At 51.4% G+C, this 19,157-nt stretch overlaps 8 protein-coding genes across 8 annotated transcripts; 3 read left to right on the plus strand and 5 right to left on the minus strand.

The window, feature by feature from the left end:
* Positions 1 to 151: 151 nt before the first annotated feature.
* Positions 152 to 1,023, minus strand: MRS44_002098 (uncharacterized protein; the record flags this gene model as incomplete). The annotated part of the gene is made up of 3 exons (XM_065622686.1): positions 152 to 224; positions 276 to 928; positions 979 to 1,023. 3 exons carry the CDS (start codon positions 1,021 to 1,023, stop codon positions 152 to 154), a joined length of 771 nt encoding a protein of 256 aa, XP_065478758.1.
* A 1,639-nt stretch (positions 1,024 to 2,662) lies between these two features.
* Positions 2,663 to 3,873, plus strand: MRS44_002099 (uncharacterized protein; the record flags this gene model as incomplete). Its single annotated transcript, XM_046272302.2, has 2 exons — positions 2,663 to 3,377; positions 3,431 to 3,873. The coding sequence occupies 2 exons, from the start codon at positions 2,663 to 2,665 to the stop codon at positions 3,871 to 3,873; spliced, it is 1,158 nt and encodes a 385-aa protein (XP_046126659.2).
* Positions 3,874 to 5,350: 1,477 nt separating this feature from the next.
* On the plus strand, positions 5,351 to 7,102 carry MRS44_002100 (uncharacterized protein; the record flags this gene model as incomplete). The annotated part of the gene is made up of 5 exons (XM_046272303.2): positions 5,351 to 5,644; positions 5,704 to 5,981; positions 6,033 to 6,331; positions 6,378 to 6,597; positions 6,652 to 7,102. The coding sequence occupies 5 exons, from the start codon at positions 5,351 to 5,353 to the stop codon at positions 7,100 to 7,102; spliced, it is 1,542 nt and encodes a 513-aa protein (XP_046126660.2).
* Positions 7,103 to 7,520: 418 nt separating this feature from the next.
* Positions 7,521 to 9,105, minus strand: MRS44_002101 (uncharacterized protein; the record flags this gene model as incomplete). The annotated part of the gene is made up of 4 exons (XM_065622687.1): positions 7,521 to 7,894; positions 8,099 to 8,216; positions 8,263 to 8,627; positions 8,727 to 9,105. The coding sequence occupies 4 exons, from the start codon at positions 9,103 to 9,105 to the stop codon at positions 7,521 to 7,523; spliced, it is 1,236 nt and encodes a 411-aa protein (XP_065478759.1).
* Positions 9,106 to 10,071: 966 nt separating this feature from the next.
* Positions 10,072 to 11,352, minus strand: MRS44_002102 (uncharacterized protein; the record flags this gene model as incomplete). The annotated part of the gene is made up of 1 exon (XM_046277427.2): positions 10,072 to 11,352. The coding sequence occupies one exon, from the start codon at positions 11,350 to 11,352 to the stop codon at positions 10,072 to 10,074; it is 1,281 nt and encodes a 426-aa protein (XP_046126662.2).
* A 768-nt stretch (positions 11,353 to 12,120) lies between these two features.
* MRS44_002103 (uncharacterized protein) lies at positions 12,121 to 14,123 on the plus strand (the record flags this gene model as incomplete). The annotated part of the gene is made up of 3 exons (XM_065622688.1): positions 12,121 to 12,179; positions 12,292 to 13,271; positions 13,399 to 14,123. The coding sequence occupies 3 exons, from the start codon at positions 12,121 to 12,123 to the stop codon at positions 14,121 to 14,123; spliced, it is 1,764 nt and encodes a 587-aa protein (XP_065478760.1).
* Positions 14,124 to 14,372: 249 nt separating this feature from the next.
* Positions 14,373 to 14,935, minus strand: MRS44_002104 (uncharacterized protein; the record flags this gene model as incomplete). Its single annotated transcript, XM_065622689.1, has 2 exons — positions 14,373 to 14,763; positions 14,817 to 14,935. The coding sequence occupies 2 exons, from the start codon at positions 14,933 to 14,935 to the stop codon at positions 14,373 to 14,375; spliced, it is 510 nt and encodes a 169-aa protein (XP_065478761.1).
* Positions 14,936 to 15,109: 174 nt separating this feature from the next.
* Positions 15,110 to 18,835, minus strand: MRS44_002105 (uncharacterized protein; the record flags this gene model as incomplete). The annotated part of the gene is made up of 7 exons (XM_065622690.1): positions 15,110 to 15,392; positions 15,591 to 16,007; positions 16,049 to 16,226; positions 16,276 to 16,633; positions 16,813 to 17,499; positions 17,562 to 18,673; positions 18,721 to 18,835. 7 exons carry the CDS (start codon positions 18,833 to 18,835, stop codon positions 15,110 to 15,112), a joined length of 3,150 nt encoding a protein of 1,049 aa, XP_065478762.1.
* Positions 18,836 to 19,157: the final 322 nt, after the last annotated feature.

Here is a 19,157-nt window from a genome sequence, read left to right on the forward strand (position 1 = left end):
CCCTTGACTTGTAACTAGCTGGAGGGATAGTAAAGTCATTAGCACTTAGGTTTTATATACTTCTCAATTACACTCTTCATTTCATCATCATCTCGGCAACTAAGGACTATGTACACAAGTCGGTCAGGGTAGATCCACAAAACCTCTCTCTCTACTGGCGATAAGTCTCCCAAGCGGTGTGAAGGCGAGTCTCTTGGCCGGGAGTAAACTCCTCATAGCAGATACTATGTCAAATTAGTCATTGCTAAACAAGAAGACGTATAGAAAGGCCTTACTCGGTGGAATAATCCATGTAGTTGTGGATGGGGTCATCGCCGGGCTGGTTTGGGCACGTATCCGAGCGGGCAGGGCAACCCTCTGTATTTTTACCCTGGGCAGGGGTATCGCTGACAAAGTCACCACTGCCAGTGCAGCCGCCCTGGAAAGTATGGAAGAGATTGAACCAGTGTCCAATCTCGTGGACAGCGGTTCCACCCAGGTTGTATGGTTCAGCAGTTCCGCCGGGGACGGTTTGCGCATCAATGACGCAACCGTCCTTGATGAAAGTCGTGGATCCAGTTGTCACCCCAGGCTCGGGGAAGTGGCAGTAGCCGAGAGCCGTGCGGCCATCCAGCTTGGGAGTGTCAACAAAGTAGAGGTTGAGAGTGCTGTAATCTCCTTTACGGAGCTGCCTCTTCATCGCAACCTCGCCGTTGCCAGCAGCCCAGTTGGTGTTTGTGGTGAAATCGGTGCCCGCCAGCCTGAACGTAACTCCATGGGGGCCATAAGAATCGTTCATGTAGACTAGCTGGTCTTGTAGCTGCTTTTGGGTGATGTACTTGGATGAGGAAGACGAGACAACATGGAAATATGTTTCGACAGTGATGGAGGCCCTGGCGGCGATTCTGGCGGTTTCCTCAATGGCCCTGAGAGTTGCGGCATTGTCCAACTGTTCCTGTGTAGGATCAGAGACGGCGCAACGAGGGGGAGGGCCAGGACACCGGCGGTGCCGAGAAGGACAGCGAGAAGAGACTTGGAAACCATGATGAAAGCGGAGTAGTAGTCAGACTGAAGATGGACGAAGCTGAGATGATATTGTTCAAACAAGCCGCAATTCTCTCAGTATTTATATTCTTTACTATCTTTCAGGACTTATCGCGAAGACGGACAATTTGATGCCGTGATAGACGGATAGTGTCGATCCTCGCCCTCTTTGTTGTGTTCAGCCGTGGTCTCTCGTATCAAGAACTATCCCTCCTGCCAAGTTGGAAATAGTCATAGCCAGGAAAGCCGTCGACATCACGCCAGAGTAACTTCAAGAAGCGTCTTGTCGCCGCCCTTGTTAGTCCATAGAAAGCCCTGCTAAGTCCTTGGTCCAGGTCCAGAGCGTGACTATGCAAATCCACCTTCCGTGGAAGGAAGTGGAGTCCGCGCTCATTGAACGAAACCCTAGATAAACGAGAAGACACCTGCCAATCACGGACGAGGGCTTTTTGTGCAAGGTACGGCTCGGCAGCCTAGCTCATCGTGTCGATGTAACCTATCGTGGATGCCTCGGCTGTTACCAGTGCTATTAAAGGAGCGTGGAGTAGGAAACTCGTGTGGCCATTGAGAGTGCAAATGCTGTAATCTAATCTAACGGTCGAGGCGTGGGGAGATGTTTGAAGAGCTTCCCTATTGGGCACGCCGTCTTATGCTTAAGAAGTACGCTCCGGTTCGGAGACAGGGGTGTGTGCCGATCAATGCCCCGGTCTGGAAGACCCCGAACGGAGGCCAGGGCCTTTGAAGCACATGCGAGAAGCTCCGGAACTTTTGTCAAGGTTCTGCGATTGAAAGGTCAACGCTCAATACGATCCGGCAGACTCGGACTTGTACGGGATGACCTCAACTTCCCCCCAGAGCCATTTGAAACGGTTCCAGATTTAGGCCCAGTTTACTACTGTCTCAAAGAAGAACCCTGTCATGCCACCCGTTCTCGATTTATGTGTAGGGTAGGTAGGTGATCCGACGACCCAAAAATCGTACAGCACAGGCGATTCTGGCATAAGTAGTCATGACTTATATGAGAGATACCAGTATGAGATATCAATACATAATGATACTGTAATTTAAGGTGCATTTATGAGTGAATTTAGGATTGTAGAAGCCTGTGATCGTTTCGCAATCCCGCCTACGTAAGTCAACCACTGGCACGTTGGAACGTCGTGATAGTAGTCGTTATCGATCGAGACCAACATTGTTAGATGAGAATTTGACATTTGATACATGTAATAAAGAGACAGAGAATCAAAACGAATGGGGGAAAATCTCGTCTAGTTAATGCAGACGATTCGCCCCGACTTCTTCACCTCACGATCAGACTTGGCGCCGAGTCTTTGCAGAGCGCTACCAACGTTTTCTTTTGTCGCCGGAGACGTCTTGTGCACCATACCAAAACCTCGCAATCCAACGATATAGTTCAAATGTTTGATTGGTGGTTGTCATGGCCTTCTCTCAGTGGCCATCTGTGATTTAGCTTATCCCTGAACCTCAGGCGCTTAGAACGTCAATCACAAGGCGCCAGCCTCCAAGTCCCTTGCCGCACGCGCCAAGTGGGTGACTAAGCGCCGTGGCTGAAACTCAATTTGATGGAGACCCTCAGCAACGCGATTCTTGCTCCTCCATCCTCCCTCGCCCAACCTGAATGAGCATCAAGTCCTTTAACGCAAGACCGAACACCGAATCGATGTTGAAGAGAAGCACGGTTGATCCCGCTGGGGACCTTGTTCTAGTCTCACCGTACGACCCTCAAACCGATGCTCCCTCAAAAAACGCCTCCGAAAAGGAAGATCAGCCCAAGTCTGAAGATGAGGAGAAGGAGATGACTGCCCAGCTCGAGGACAGAGAGATATTAGTATCCTCAAAAATTCTCTCAAATGCATCCCCAGTATTCCAAGCCATGCTCGACGGGAGGTTTCTCGAGGGAGTCCAACTGTCCGACTCAAAGGCATCACCAGGCCAGGAACCATATCGGCTATTGCTTCCTGATGATGACTTCACAGCCATGCTTCTTCTATGCAGGATACTACATTTCAAGTTCAAGGGAATCCCCGAACAGCCCCGAAGCAACTTACTTCTCGCCCTGGCTGGCGTGTGCGACAAGTATCAATGCACTCAGACTCTCAAGTACTGCGGTGCCCTATGGCTTAGGAACTGGACGTCTTCACTGCCTGATGTGGAAGAAGCGTCAATTGAAAACATTTCCCGTCTTCTCATCTTCGCTTATGTGGCAGATTTGCCGCATGAGTTCTGCGAAGTTGCGTGGACATTGGTTCTTTATCATGAAGGACCGATTGCAGGGCCCCAGACCCAGGCGATCCAGTTGATTGACCATCCTCTTCTGCCCAATGACGTTGGGAGTAAGAACCCGGATTCTCGAGCAAGTTCAAGGACTTGGCTAACTTTGACTCAGGGTACCTGGACCAGAAGCGACTTCAATTCTGCGAAGCCTATCACCGCGCCGTCACAGCACCGTGGACGACGTGGCAATGGACAAGCCTCACCTCGGGATGTTATCGTGCGAGCCATGCCATTTCAGAATATACCCTCACTCTCAGGGGAGCGGGAATTGTCCCTTACGAGCTTGACCTAAGAGATCATAAACTCAGAGACTTGCTCAAAGCTGCAAATAATCTTCCCCTTCTCGCCGTGAGGAGCTGCACGTCACGATATAACTGCGGGTGTGCCGGGGATCGCACAGACAGCCTAACAAGGGACCTGCGTGCTCTTGCCCGTAACATTCCCAAGCACAAGACGTGGTTCGGATGTTTGGACTGTTTTAAGAGCGGAGACACGTCAAACAAAGATGGAAAATGTCGAATAGAGCACGGGGATATCTCCAATCTCTTGGCTTAACTGGCTCGCTAGATCAAGCGAATGTGTGCCAATTCATCTGAGGGCTACTCGGTTGTTGGATAAGCTCCTGCTTGAAGCAGTGGGCTATTTCTAGGTCTTTCGAGGGTTAATTACCGCTAGCTAGCCGAATTGATGAGCATGGTTGATGCCAGTGATCGTAGATAACTAGATGTTGCCCAAGAATACCTCCAGGGCTTTCGGTCTTATCCGCCCAAATAATCACCATGTCATAATCAGTCTGTGCCATCCTTGGGACGCTTCACCCTTTTGGGTCATTCGCTTCTAGCCTCGCTGATAGTGGTGCCCAGGCTTACCCGCAACATTAAGCAAGGCTCGAAGGCTTTAGTCCTTAGACAGACCGCCTTTCTGAGGAAGTCTCTCGGTATGCCGCCTTAGTCTATGTCTTGGTTGAATCGACGATGGCGGACGCGTCCTACAACTAGCCTGCCCAGGCCCCCTTAATTTCGTTTTGGTTAAGTCCCCTTCAACATCTACAGCCTCTCTAACTATAGGTTTACCGGCGGTTTGAACGACAAGTGTCGCTTTCGGCCTCGGATCAGGCTATTGTCCAAGTATCAGAGAGCAACCCTCGGGTTTTAGACAAGAGAAATAACAAGAGCAGTGGTAGTATAAGATATGAGCCCCTAACTGAGATCGCCTTATGAGAGCAAGGCCCATCGCAAAGATCAGACTTGTGCCAGTGGCGCCCAGCATCGGAAGATAGTGGATCATCATGGTACAGACCTGGTCCCAACCCCAAGTCTAGCCGTGCACGGCTTGTCGGGTAGTTGCTCTTTTTGGGGCGGAGGCGCCAACAACTTGCTGACACTTGAGAGGATACGACTCTGTCCTTTGAGGCTACGTAATGTGACAGTTTAAACATCACGTAAACGAATGACGTTAACCTGTTGAGGGATGTCTGTCCTCTCTGTGATTTGGATCGTAGCGAGTGAAATCTATCACCAAGGGATACTTGTTCAACATAGAACTCGACAGCAGTCGACGATTTAATCAACTCGTTGATGCCACCCAGCGCTATTGCAACACCGTACCTAGATACTGTACACAAGGTCATCGGCACATTCACCTGTCGATCACAACGTAGGGGCCACTCAACACGGTCCGACGACAGACCACCCGACACCCCCGGGGGCAGACTAAGCCAATTTTGGGTCGGCTCTGCTTTGCGGAGAACTTCAGCAAAACTTGCCGACATGCTTACCGGCGAGTCTCTCGGCGAGTCATTCCCAATCCATACATACAGGGGCATCACCTTGGATAATATGGATCAAAGCTACCACCGGTGGACAACCCCGGATCGTCAAGCTCCGCACCCCCGGATTCTCCATGTCATTAGCGGTCTGGGGTATAGGGAATGCGGGGAAAGCCCAAGAGCATATAAACGAGGGCATTGCAGCTCCGACTTGACCAGTCAAGCCATCGTTGACGCATTCTCCTTGTCTCCTACTGCTTCACAATGTCGTCAACGAAGAATAATCCTCAGGCCCTCAGTTCCACGCATCTCGAGGATGCCACCGACATCAAGCATGCTGCCGATGATAACAGGGTCGACCCAGAAGTCGCAAAATACGCTTCTGCGGCTGCCATCGAGATCGACAACGAGACCAACAAACGACTGAAAAGGATGATTGACAAGCGAGTTCTGCTCGTCATGATGGTGACATACTTTCTTCAGGCACTTGACAAAGGAACGATCTCGTTTGCCTCGATCATGGGGATCGTGGATGATACTCGGCTCGTCGGTCAGCAGGTACGCATATCAGCATGGCTCCAGTTCCCCCTCAGGAGGTTGCTAACAACATTATCCAGTACAGCTGGTTGACAACCATTGTCTACATCGCGGTTTTGGTAGTTGAATACCCGACGAACTGGATCATACAACGCATCTCGGTGGCCAAGTATCTCGCAGCCAACATCATCTGCTGGGGCGCTGTACTTGCGCTTCATGCGGCCTGTAAAAACTTTGGAGGTTTGCTTGCCGTCCGGTTCTTCTTGGGGGCCCTTGAAGCCTGCTGTCAGCCATGTTTCGTGTTCCTTTCAGGCATGTGGTACCGCCGCTCTGAGCAAAGCACGACAGTTGTTCTTTGGTGAGTGGTCGGTCGGCTTTCCGGTTTCAAAACGCAGGCTAACCTCCAAAGGTATGCCATGAACGGCTTGCAGCAGATCGTCGGGGGTCTTTTGGCCTACTGTTTCTCGAACATTCCGGATAAATCCCCTATTCATTCTTGGCAAGCACTGTTTATAACCTACGGATGTATCACCGTACTCTGGGGAGTCTTTGTTCTCTGGTGGATGCCCGACTCACCAATGAAGTCCAAGTGTTTCTCCGAGGATGATAAGAAGCTCATGGTTGAGCGCGTTCGCAGCAACCAAAGCGGACTACAAAACAGAAAGTTTCGAGTAGAACAGATTTACGAGGCTCTACGAGACCCGCAAAGTAAGTTTATCGAACATCTTGAATGACCATGACTGACATCAAATAGCGTACGCGTTTGGAGTGATTCAGATCTGCACCACCCTCCCCAACTCTGGCCTCAATGCTTTTTCAGCACTTCTAGTCAAGAGCTTTGGCTTCGATGTCCTCCAGACCCAACTTCTGTCCATGGTTTTGGGTGCTGTCATGATAATCATCATGTTCGGCGCCGTTTGGGTGGATCGAAAGACCGGACAACCCATTTACGCCATGGCTGCGTCGGTGATTCCGTGAGTTTTGTCCCTTCCACCCATGATAGTATGACATACTGACGGGACCCGTAGCTCAATTGCCGGCACTGTAGTCCTCATGACTGTTGAACGCACAAACAAGGCCAACGAGATTGGTTTGCTCCTGGCCTACTACGTCACGATATCATTCTGGGCCTGTTCCGCCCTATGTCTCTCTCTAATCACTCGGAATGTCGCAGGCCAGACTAAAAGGTCCTTTGTTATTGCTACGAACTTCTTATGCTGGGCTGTAGGAAACTGTATCGGACCTCAAGTATTCCGCTCCAACGATGCCCCTCGATACTTTATCGCCTTCTCAGTCCACGTCGCTTGTTATGGCGTCCTAGGAGCAACATTGCTATTGCTACGGGCCTACTATGCGTACAGCAACAGGATCCGGGACAAGAGAACAGAAGATGGTGAGATTACCGTGGACAGTACGCTCGCACATGGATTTGAAGACAAGACGGACAAGGAGAATTTGAACTTTAGGTATCACTACTAGGGGCCTTAGTTCGGAGGCGGCGCGTGGATGCTGTTTATGAGACCATAACTACTCCTTCTTTACGCATTTCATAGCTAGGTACCCAGTTATGTACAATCTTCAATTCGGTTACATCTTCCCTTTCCATATTCTATGTAATTTGGTGGTTACAGTGGTTTAATACCAATCAGCATCGTCGTAGATATTCGTCGTTAGTCCCGGTTGCGACGGGTCCGATAACTTTGCATACAAATCATGATATTTGTTGTCGATCTCACCTAATTTGTGCGCCAAGGCAACACAATCAATAATCTGCTCACAGTGAGACCATATCCGGGCGCGGTTGCGCACACCGGGTAAGGAAGTTGTTGCAGGGTTGAAAAGCCACCATATATACCTCCAGTCAGCCCGGTCTATGCCAGGCCCAGCTCTGCCTTGTTCAAGTCGTATCCACGCTTCTACACAGGCTCGAAAGGTGTGCCACTCGTGAAGCGACGATTCCTGTCCAGAGCCTGTCTTCGGCCTCTTTGCTCTCAAGGCCGAACGGAAGCGTAGGGGGCAGCAAGCCAGGTGGGCATAGCGGATCCCACGTCGCTGGCCGGTCAAGCGACGTGGGGTATTCGCTGCCTTCACAAATCTCCCACAACCAGAACATGTCCCTAAACACGCATGCTTTGAAGATTGGCTGCGCATGGTCGTAGAGCCTCTGACACGTCTTTGCCATGGTGTCGATGTCAGGGAAGTCAAGGAACGAAAGTATATGATGAATGACCTCAGTAGGGAGAGCGAGGAGCCTCGCGTTCTGCAGCTGAGCTTGACCTTTGTTTGCACGGTTCATTCAAGTCTCCAGAACCCGGCAGATGCCTGGGATCTCAACGGGATTTGCGGTAAGCCATTCATCCCCGGCGAGATGGTGCCACGGCTGGTCCCAACGTTTACGGGCTCGTTCCACTTCCGGCCGCCCTAGCAGGACTCGATCCCCCATTCCGGAAGCATCTGGGCGACTCTCTATCTCACACCAATACCAAAGCCCATCCAAATCAACACGGCCCAGTCGATGGTATGATGATTTTGCGTATATGTCAAGGCAGTAAGAGTGGACTGCCAGTGGCCGCAATACGTCAGACTCCTGCTTCTGTAAGAAAGAATTTCTTAGCGATACATCGTTGAGGAACACTTACATCGCAGCCCTCGCCGATGAACTCCCAATTGGTCCTCAATTCATGGAGCCCATGGCGTGGCGGATAGAAGGACCTCCAGGGCTGGAAATGTCCGTCCACGCCAAAATTTGAGCCATTTAACTCCCCTGACAGATAGAATAGACTGCTTTCTTCGAGAAGCTTCTCGCTAACGTCTGTCGTCCAATTCGACGGCTTTGGTACCAAGAAGCGGACGTTGCGGCAATTCTTCATTTGCGCTAGGCTTAGCACATGTCCATTGATACCTCGTAAGCTCCGACATGTCGGCGAGGCAATATGCTCTGGCGGGATCTTGGATATGGAGCCGCGGGGAAGAAGCACTCGCTTTTCTGGAAGTCTGCGGTTGCCTGTGTAATGGACAAACCCTCTATGTCAGGCCCCGTGAGGCAGCCTCTCAGGCCTCGGCGGATCAAACAGGTCCGAGAGACTGTATTGCTTCGGCGTACCGTCATAGCTGCCACACTGACCATCGCCATCGTTGTCGTCGCAGCAAGACTCATCGTAAGAGCTTGTTGACTGCCCATTGTCAGAGTCCTCGGCTTCTAAACCTGAATCGTACTCCAGGGGCGCGTCGTGACTATGGGGTTGGCTATCCGGAAGCCAATCGGGGTCGTCTTCATCGCATTCTGGCCAAAGAGGGAGGAGTTCGAACTCAAGTATCTGATAATCGGCTGGAGTTCTATCTGCGGTCGTGCATTCTTGGCATTCTTGGTCTTGAAAATCCTCGCCCCAAGGCTCATCGAAGAAGCCTACATAATTGGCCCCTTGATAGTTCCAAGCTGCGCTCGGCGGCTCATCTGACGTACGAATTCGGGCAGTAGCCATGTCGACACCACATATTTGACAGTCGAAGGAGGACATTCTCGAGATCAGAAAGTCGTATTGCTTATAATGCATAGACCTAACTGTCATGGAACTCACGTAGTAACAGAGCGCGGCACTAAATCAAACCCCTAAGCTCTTGAAAAACATACGGAAAAAGACAATGTCAAAGATGGTATAAGAGGAGGTGCATGGGTTGCGTATTATACTCCCCATGCGGAGGATATGGAGCTGCGAAAGGTACAGGTCTCGACGTTGCAGGTCTGCCTACCGAGCAAGACCTTGTTGAGAAAAGCCCAAAGCCTACTCTCAACCAGCACTAATGCAGGGGGATTATACGAGATGAGGGGCAGCCTCGCTTGATCCACCCGTATACTCCCTAGCCTATAGCAACTTGGTGCTTTATTAGATCATCCTGATTAAATACGGGGGCAGGGGCCAAGATGGGGACGACTGAGAGGGATCAATGAAAGGTTTGGAAGGACCCAGCCGCCCAGACAAAAGCAGTAAGATCACACAAAGTTTAGGATGGGTGCAGGCTGTTGGCATGATATGATTAACAAGGCTAACTTGGCTTCAGCTTTCGGACAATGAATGACAGAGGAAGGCGACATATCTCCAGCAGGGTCTCGATGTGCCCAGAGCATCATCGAGAGCTGGAACAAAACTTCGGATAGCTCCAGCCAACGTCCGGATGGGAGGACGAATTCCCATCCATCTTACATCGAATTATTGTCCTCTCCAACGGGCGTGTCTCTTCGGAATCACTCTTCTCATCACTCCCATCACTGCTCACATAACTTGATTCGTCGTAACGCAAAAGCAGCCTTGTTCGCGGCTATGCAGTTGGGTCACTGCAACACCACATTTTTTAAGAGATCTGATGAAGTTCAAGCGAAAGTCCAAATTACTACAACATCTACAACTACCAGCGGATCAGCTCCTGTACCTTGACGGGCATGCCTGACTTCATGGAGTGATTAGCTCCAACTCCCACAAGGACAGCATTGCCTCCATCACGGATGAAGGCGGCGCGATCGACATCCCCCTTTTCTCACCAAGGAGCACATCCCTTAGCAAGATGGGATCACCGCCACCATGAGTGCCTTCCTGCTTGACAACATCCACCACATACGGCTCGTCAAACATGGGATAGACGACAATCTTGGTCTGCTCGACGCCTCCCTGGATATACTGCTTATCCTCACCACTAGGATCCTTCGTCACTGGAATGCCTGTCGGCGAGTACCCACTCTCGACAACATTGATCTCAAGGCGGCCCTTGGTCCCGTTAAAGACGCATCGATATCCCTCCCATGGTGCATACGCGTAGGTGTTGTAGGTGAGAACAGCGCGGTTCTTGTACTTGATGATCATGGAGAGATTGTCCTCGATGGTGATATCCTCGCCGAAGCAGTTCCTGTCTCGGATGTAGCCATCTTCATGCTCTGCATCCAGGTATAGCTTCTTCATCCGCTCGTTATCGCCGAGCTGGAAAGCAAAGGGATCCTTCTTCGCATCTTGGTTGTTGAGATATCGTTCTCCAAGGTTCTTCTCGCCGCGCTTTTCGGCATTCTCCTTGCCGTAGAAACGCAGGGAGCCCAGGCAATAGACAAGCTCAGGCTCAGTGTTGAGCCAGAAGTGGACCAGGTCGAAGTGGTGGATTGACTTGTGCATCTGAATGCCACCACTGGTCTCCTTGTGTCGGTGCCAGCGACGCATAAAGTCGGCTCCGTGGGGGCAATCGAGGATCCAGTCCATATGAACAGTCGAGATCTCGCCAATGACCCCAGAGTCAATCAATTCGCGAACCTTGGTGTGATGAGGTGCGTATCGATAGTTGAACAGAACGCGAACCTGTTTTCCAGTCCTCTTTTCGGCATCGATCATGGCCTGAAGCTTTTCTTCATCGATAGTCATGGGCTTTTCAGTGATCGCATCACAGCCCAACTCCATGGCTCGGATGCAGTAGTGGTGGTGGAAGAGGTCGATGGTGGTGACAATGACAACATCAGCCTTTTGTTCTTGGACCATCTTATCGAAGTCGCTGTCCTTGTAGGTAGGCACGCGCTCGCCTCCAAGTTCTGCGATATGGTCGTTTGCAGCGTTCATGCGAGTCTGATTTGTGTCGCAGATTCCCACGAGCTTTGCAACATCCTTGAAGTCTCGGATGATGCTCTCGTAGTACATGGACGAGCGGACGCCCATGCCCACAATGACATAGCGTGTGATAGTGGATGAAGGAGACATGATGAGGACTGGGATGTACAAGTAGTGCTAAACAATGACTGCACAATGAGCTGATGAACATAAACCCCTGCTGAAGATATCATGGATCTTTATATGCCACTTCAGAGAGAAGCCTGTTTGTACCCCGCGTTGCTATCAGTGGGGTAATTGAGGCCAGCCAATCCCTCCGGAGCGCCTCTGCCATCCGTCAACACATGAGAGGTTGTTGGCACGCAGATCCAAGTCGATCCAGTCATGCATACGTCTCATCGGCTGCACCCCTTGAGCGGTTGAGTTGCCGACCCAACTTGGGTTTAGCCTCCAAGCTGCTGGGCCGGGATTCCAAAACAGGATCGGGCTCCAAATCCTCACTCACAGGGGGAGAGCTTCGGTCATAGTCCAACAGCCCATCATTGCAGGATGAGAGATGAGCAATTTTCGCGTAAAGCATCGCAGCATTTGCTACTGTAGTCGAGGTTTCCATGCATAAGGACCCTGTTTGAAGCGAGGCCAACCCTCTGTTCACCCAAATTGACTGTCAAGTGTCATGATTTCCCAGCAGTCGGCTCTCGGAGCGGCATCTACCGTTTTCAGAGCGGCCCCGCAACCGGGAGCTACTTTTGCGGGCCGACCATGCCTGGTCGGGGGCGGGGAAGCTAGCCCCTTTACGCTTCCATCCCGAGCTGCCATCTCTCCACTGTCATCAATGCCGCCTCCAATACAGGTGGAATCGAGCTCCAGTCGACAGGATACTGTAACTCAAGAGCTTGTCGATTGATCACGATAGCTATGGAGCTTGTTTGGCAATCTTCAACCGCACCTACGAGGAAACGAACGTCCCAAGATAAGTTTCTAGCTGCCTGTTACAAAACTGAGGACGACTGACAGTATATCGCCAATACCTTGTCACCACTGTCGCTCACGAAAGAAGCGATGCTATCATGATGAGACCGATAGCAGGACGGACAATCCGGAAGCAGCCGAGCCTCTTGCCCCAGAATCACAACCAGATGTCAACACCAGAGAGTCAAGCCCGCATCCCTCACAGCTGCAAGAATACAACCCCGAAGCAGTATTGAAGCACCTCTTCTCCCTGCCCGAGCTAGACCGAGCATGTAGACAACCAGAGACGAGCCGGGGCCGAGTCTCAACCGCCGAGGATGTTGTTCAACAGACTCGGCGTCGACAAATGTGGTGGAGGACGTACAGACAGACGATAAAAATACCACCTCTAACAGAGCACCATCGTCATTACCTCGAGGATGTGGGTGCTCTTCTTGAACTACCGAGGACGACCATTGAGGCACTCCTGCCCGTCTACAACTCTCTTCTAGATGACCTTATTCCCGTCATGGATGGTTCTAGTGTGCTCCGCGATTTCAGCAACGGCCAAGCTTCTCGGTACTTGCTAAGGGCAATATGTCTCGTCACCTGCAAAGCGAAACAGGCCGCTCCATTTCTACGGTTGATCGACGGCGGACCACTTCTGAGCCACCAAATCTTCGCATCAAAGCTACTCGACGGCCTCGATGCAGCCATCAAGGCAAACCTTGAGCCAAACAGGGTTGTCAAGATCCAGATCCTAGCGTTGATGCATCTCCATAATGACGGCCGAGGCGGCGTTGACCGCTCCTCGATGTACCTGACGCAGGCTATCAGGGAGGCGTGGTCAATGTCATTACACTTGAAGATGCCGGAAAACTCGGATGAGGACCTTGACTATCTATGGTGGTCGCTTCGGAACTTTGACCGGCTAAACAAGCCTACCATGGGAGCAGGGCCTTTCATCATCGACGACACCGACATTTCCATCGACCGTATTGCTCCAAGGAGAGAAAGCTATCGGTCTCAGGTTCTTCACATCTCCTTGGTATTGGGAGATCTCACAGTCAAGGCAACCAAGGTCTACAAGGCGAGCTCCACATCAACTGTTGATGACTGTGAGGACTTTCCTTCTCTTTTAGAACTCACATCTGGCACCACATTCGATCGTTTTCACAGATCTCATAGAGGCTAGTTCACATGTGCCACTGCATAGACCTCGACATCTTGCTAACATGGAAGTAGCATTCCTCGAGATCTGGTATCATCTGGCTGCCATGCTGTCGTGTCGACACAGCGGCCCAGACAACGTACATTACACCAGGCGGCTCGCGTCGGCGGACCGTATCCTTGAGATGCTCGGTCATGGCCAACACGAAACCCTCCCGCCACTGCCGTTAGTACCATATGCCATGGCCATGGCCACAACAGTGATATACCGTGCTCTACGGGATAGGGTACGGGACATTGATGCTTCGTCCAGAGATCTTAGTCTTTGCTGCGAAGCTCTTGATGCGCTTGGCCAGAGCTGGACTACTGCCCAAGGCGTCGCAAAGCTTGCACACAGACTGATGAGTTCCAGCAATCCGGGTAGCATGAATCGACAACGAGTTGAGGCCCCTGATAAAAGTGACTCCACTACAACGACCCAACCAACTACTTCAGATGAGAGGCCTCTAACTACAACCCACCAGCCAATCAGCCAGCCAGTTGGGACAGATGAGGTCGTGATACCGACCCCAGTGTCTCTCCCATCCGAGCAAGGGTTTCACGGCGATCATGTATCTGACAATCCTCAATATCTTCCGGAACAGCTTATTGAACCGTGGGTTGGGTTTGATGCATCACAGTTTCAGCTCCAAATGGCATTCGATGATCTGTTTAGTTATGGAATTTCCGACGTCTTTCGAGATCCGGCATCTTGGGAACTACTTCACATGGCAAACAATAGTTCAGGGTTGGGGAGTTAGAGTTTATGGTGTTTTCCGCATTGAGGCTTAATGCTGGCATGTATCAATAATTGTGGTCTTTGTTATTGTGGCCCATGGCTTCTCTTGAAAGCGTCACCAAGTTCACAATGCCCTCAGCGTCCATAACTGAGCTCAGATGCTTGTTGTCTTCCACAAAACCTGGACCAAACGCCTTCAGTATCCACATTCGAGGGGCTGCTCGGCATACTTGTTTTTCTAACTATGAGATTCTTCATAATCCGTAGTGTTCTAACCCACAATCTCGTCATCAAACTCACCGCTCTGGCTCCCTTCTTCTGGAGCAGCTGGTGGGATATCACCGTTTACCACTCTGACTGGCGTTTGAGGAACTTCTTCAGGCTTTTCAGGCTTTTCAGGCTTTTCAGGCTTTTCAGGCTCCACGTTCCCATTGCCATCCCATTCCTCCCCTTGATCGCTAAATGAGTGAGGAGGGTGAAACTTGGACCTGGATCTGGAACATTTGAAACACAGCTGAAAGTCGAGACAGGTGTCAAACAGGACATAGCTGCCCACGATCTCGAGCAAGCAGCAAACGCAGAACCCATTAGCCACTCGTTTGCCTCGCCTCTTTGCTGACGGGGCCGCTTTGCCGGTCTTGGCCACGATCAGATCACCAATACTAAAGAACGGAGAGTGTTAGCAAGGGGATTGGAGGAATAGGAGGCTACATACACATCGGCTCCAGAGTAGTAGGCAATTTGAGAGGCAGGAGATGGGGCGGAGAACCCTAATCCCTCTATTGTGGGATCCGCTCCTCTCTCTAACAGGAAAGACACCGTATCGGTTGTCATTGGATCGGTCGGATGCAATTGGCGCTGGGTTGTCGATGCGCGAGCTACCCAGAGAAGCGGTGTCCATCCGTCATTATCCTTGACATCAACACTGATGCCGACTCGTTCTGATCGTGCCAGCACTTCTTCCGCGATGTCCAGTTGGCCATTCGCCACGGCGTAGTGAAGAGGCACTCAGCCAAGCTCATCCCTGACGGCAAACTCAGAATCGGGGGCCTTCAAAAGGGTGAGTGCCTCGAGAGAGTTGTAGCAAGCTATGTGTGTCGGCTTCCGCCCAAAGGGGTCCTGGATGTCTATGGAGGCATTCTTGTCAAGGAGAAGCTTGACGGTTTCGGCCGGACAGCACATGCAGGCTGAGTTGAGCGGGTATCCGAAAAGGCCAGCACGAACGGATGGGTCTGCTCCATTCTCCAGAAGCAGCTCGACTATGTCCTTCTTCTGTCCACGTATGTCGTCCCTGGGGCCAATGGTGGCTTAAATCAGGGGAGTGCCGAAATATCCGTCAGTGACAAAGTTGACGTTAAACTTGTTCTCAATCAACAGCCGGACCATCTCCAGGGATCTTTCGCAGCATTCATCGTGCATCACCGTGCCCGACTGGTCCGGGGGAGAGTTATGAAGCATTGAAAGTGCTGCCTCCTTGGTCATCATGTACCTGAAGACCTCCTCGTTTCCGTTGCGGGCAGCCATCTGCAGGGGAGTGATCCCCCTGTTGTTCACCACGTCCAGTTTCCCGCCGGCATTCACCACCAGGCGGAAAGACGCCACCGGCGACCTATCCGTCATGCAATGAAGCACGGTGTTCTGCTTCTCGCTTCTGGCCTCCAAGTCCGGTCTGAACTCGAGAAGTTTGCGAGCCATGTCCTCGCTGGGTAACCGCATGGCCATACAAAGGATCGATTCGTTCTTGTTGTTCTCATTCGAAGGATCGAGCGTGTTGACGTCCGCGCCAGCCTCCAGGATCGCTTCGATGGCGTCAACGTAGTTCTCATCCACGGCAATTACCATTGCCTTTCGAGTACCCTCGAGACTAAGGTGAAACTTGACCTTGGCTTTGCTCAGGATAACATCACTGGTTGCACGCTGGCCGTGGAAAACGGCAAATCCAACGACGTGTATAGGCCGCGTGTCAAGATGGTCAGGTCAGCGCCGAGCTCCACCAGGAGTTGGGCTGTCTCGGGAAATTTGTTGGCTCCGTGCAGAGGCGTCCACTTCTTGACGTTTGGATCTGCCCCTTGCTTGAGAAGATACTCGACTCGGTCTGAGTGCCCGTAATCGATGGCGGCATGCACTAGAGGCAGTCAGTACATATCATCCTACAATAGGTGGTTACGACAGACATGGTGTACGCCGCCAGCCCTTGCCTGGCATTTCCTTCTTCTCAATGTTGGCTGTATGATCTACAAGCAACTTCATCATATCTAGGCTGTTGGCAAATACTGACTCTATCAAAGGAGGCACAGCTCCCTCGGGTGTCAAGTCAGGGTCAGCTCCATGCTCCAGCAAGAGGCGACACATGTCAGTGCGTCCATTGTTTATGGCCCACCACAGTGCTGTTTCACCATCGGGATTTGGGATGCTGGGATTGAATCCGTGTTGCAAGAGAAGTTCGAGACATTTCCGGTTGTGGAATTTGGCTGCCAGGATCACAGGATTGCCTTCGGGTTCCTCCTTGTAGTACTCTCGGTGGTCCCTGTACTGCAAGATTGTTTGGAGCAGCAAGAAATCTCCCCATTGAGATAGAATCTGCACTGGCATCCGATTCTCATCGAGCATTCTGGTGTCTAAGGAAGCCCCTTTCTCAAGCAATGTGGTCGCCGCAAGAGGGGAATTCGCCGCCAGCAAGGGCGTAGTGCGGGGAGTGGCCCAGGTCGCACCGGCGTCCAGGAGAAGTTTGATGGAGCCGACGTTCCCATAGGCTGCTGCTCTGTGAAGGGGAGTCTTTCATTCAAATGTGTGCCCTTTGGAGGGTTGGGATCCGCTCCGACCGAGAGCAGCTTGGCGATGACATCGTCCAATCCGATAGTTGAGGCTTGTAGGAGTGGCAGTGCAAGCCAGTGGAAAGGGTCATGGGGCGAGTCCTGATTCTTGTCTCCACTCTGAGGGTCTGTATCTTTGTCTTTGCTAGACTTCTCATGAGTCTCATCATCCTGAACCCCAAGCTCGCTATCCTCGGGCTCATTAGTGAGCTGGTCAACCTGGTGTTTCGCAATCCGCACTGGGATGGCATGTGGCGGCTTAGGAATAATTTGAACCATCTTTCGAAACACATCGGGATCATCGCAGAGACTCGCTGCCTTGACGGCTTGGTGCAGATATTCGTCGTCAAAACTCAAGCTAGATGCAAACGATTCGATGATGAGTTCAGCAACAGCGAGTTGGCCCGCCCTCGCCGCCTCGACTAGAGCTTGGCCTCGTGTCTCGATGCCATCTTGAGACTCTGCCAATTGAGACCGGACAAGGTCCTCGATGCCAAAATGAGCCGCCACGGGAAGAGGCTTACGGGAATCTGGATGGAGTTTCAAAAACAGAGCTAGCAAAGCATTGTATGCCTCGATCCAGCGCTTAAATAAGGATGGCCCCTCAAATAGGCCCTTGACCACGTCTCCATCGGAGGCCGTCTGACGGTAGTGGGGGGGCAGAACTCGATGGCATAAGGAAGATGCTGAGCCCACGCTGTGGTATTCTTCTCTCCCTTGCACAGATAACTGAGATAGGTCTTCAGAACAACTTCATTCCGCTCCGTCTCAGAGCCTTGTCGATACCATGCCGTTTTGTCTTCGATATCGTCTTGGTTGAGTAGCCATTCTCGAGTATCGGGATGCCGAAGCCGAACCTCCCCATGTACCACGACGAGTAGTCCACGGAAATAGTTGAGGATGTTGTCGACATGATGCCACGTGCCATCCCCATCCGTTGGGTCTCGAGTTTTGTTCTCCGCTTCCTCTCCAAACCCCAAAATATCCGAAACCCAGTGGAACTCGACCGCTTGAAGAGGTCTTACTGAGATGAGTACCCAGGAGAGCAATTTCTGAGCCCATGGCATACGATCGTCTGGCATTTCAGCCATGGCAGTGGCAAAAACGACTTCAGGAACAAATGGCCCAGTGAGAAGCCCGGTTTCCGATTTAAAAGGTTCCTGGGCTGACTTGAGCCAGTCAATGACCAGCTGGTATAGATCCCTATCATGTTCGTAATTTGAAAGAAGGTCTCTAATCCTTTCGTAGTGGTCATTCCATAAGAATTGTGGTCGTTCTTGGATAAGCAGCGAGGCTGTTTGGCCAATCTTGGGTGTCTGAGGCTTGGGAGGTTCGTATTCAATAGAGGTGACGGTATCTGCGGCAAACCGAGAAAGCGCATGAGCCACGGCTTCGTCGTTCTTTGTCCCGTGCGTCGTAATTATCAGTAGCCTGAAGTTGCTTTCGTTTCTTCCAAGGTAGTCTCGAAGTTCGTCGAGGAACCATAGGGCCGACTCGTCAAACTTGGAGAAGAGCAGCGGTTGTGATGGATCTCTTTTATACTGAAGGTAAAGCCGGGTCCTCTCAGATACCCACGCCGTCGTTGAAGTGTTGGCGTGAGTACATCTCAGGTGGATGATTTGGTTATCAAAGGAATCGATGAGATCATCCAGCTCTGAGAAGCTTTCTATCACCTCGGTCTTCATATGGGGGTAGATGGGTGATGCTTGGTCGAGCAGTTGACGCAGTGCCGGGTAAAGATGGTCAAGCATTTCTGGACCTGCCTCCGCATTAGCAGCTACTCCAAGATCTTCGTGACACACATACTCAGCCACTCCTGATTTGGCCCATCGCAGAATGCATGGGTGACGCCAGATGGTTGCGACGTCAGCCAGTGATTTGGCTGCTCAAGACTGAACCGACGCTCAAAAGGAATGCCCATTGTCGACATTGATTGTTCAAAGACTCTAACCTGGTGCGTTGGTTAGGATGATAGAGCGTGGGTCAGTTGATGCTATATGAGCCTGCTCTGGTGGATTCGTGGATATTACATTGACCAAATTGGCCTGAGTGAGTAGCCGAGTCTGAAGGAAGGCATCGTTCACCTCGATAACGATTTGAGCGAGGCTCTTGATTGTTCTCAACAAGTTGCCGATGTAGGGACGGTATTGCATCGGCGACAGGAGTCGCGAGATTCCCTCCTCGAGAAAACCCCTTGTCTCGTACCTATGAGGATAGCCAAAGAATACCTGGAGGCATGAGGG

Source organism: Fusarium solani, assembly GCF_023522795.1.
Source record: "Fusarium solani strain SB1 chromosome Unknown bctg00000001, whole genome shotgun sequence".
NCBI classification, from domain to species: domain Eukaryota; kingdom Fungi; phylum Ascomycota; class Sordariomycetes; order Hypocreales; family Nectriaceae; genus Fusarium; species Fusarium solani.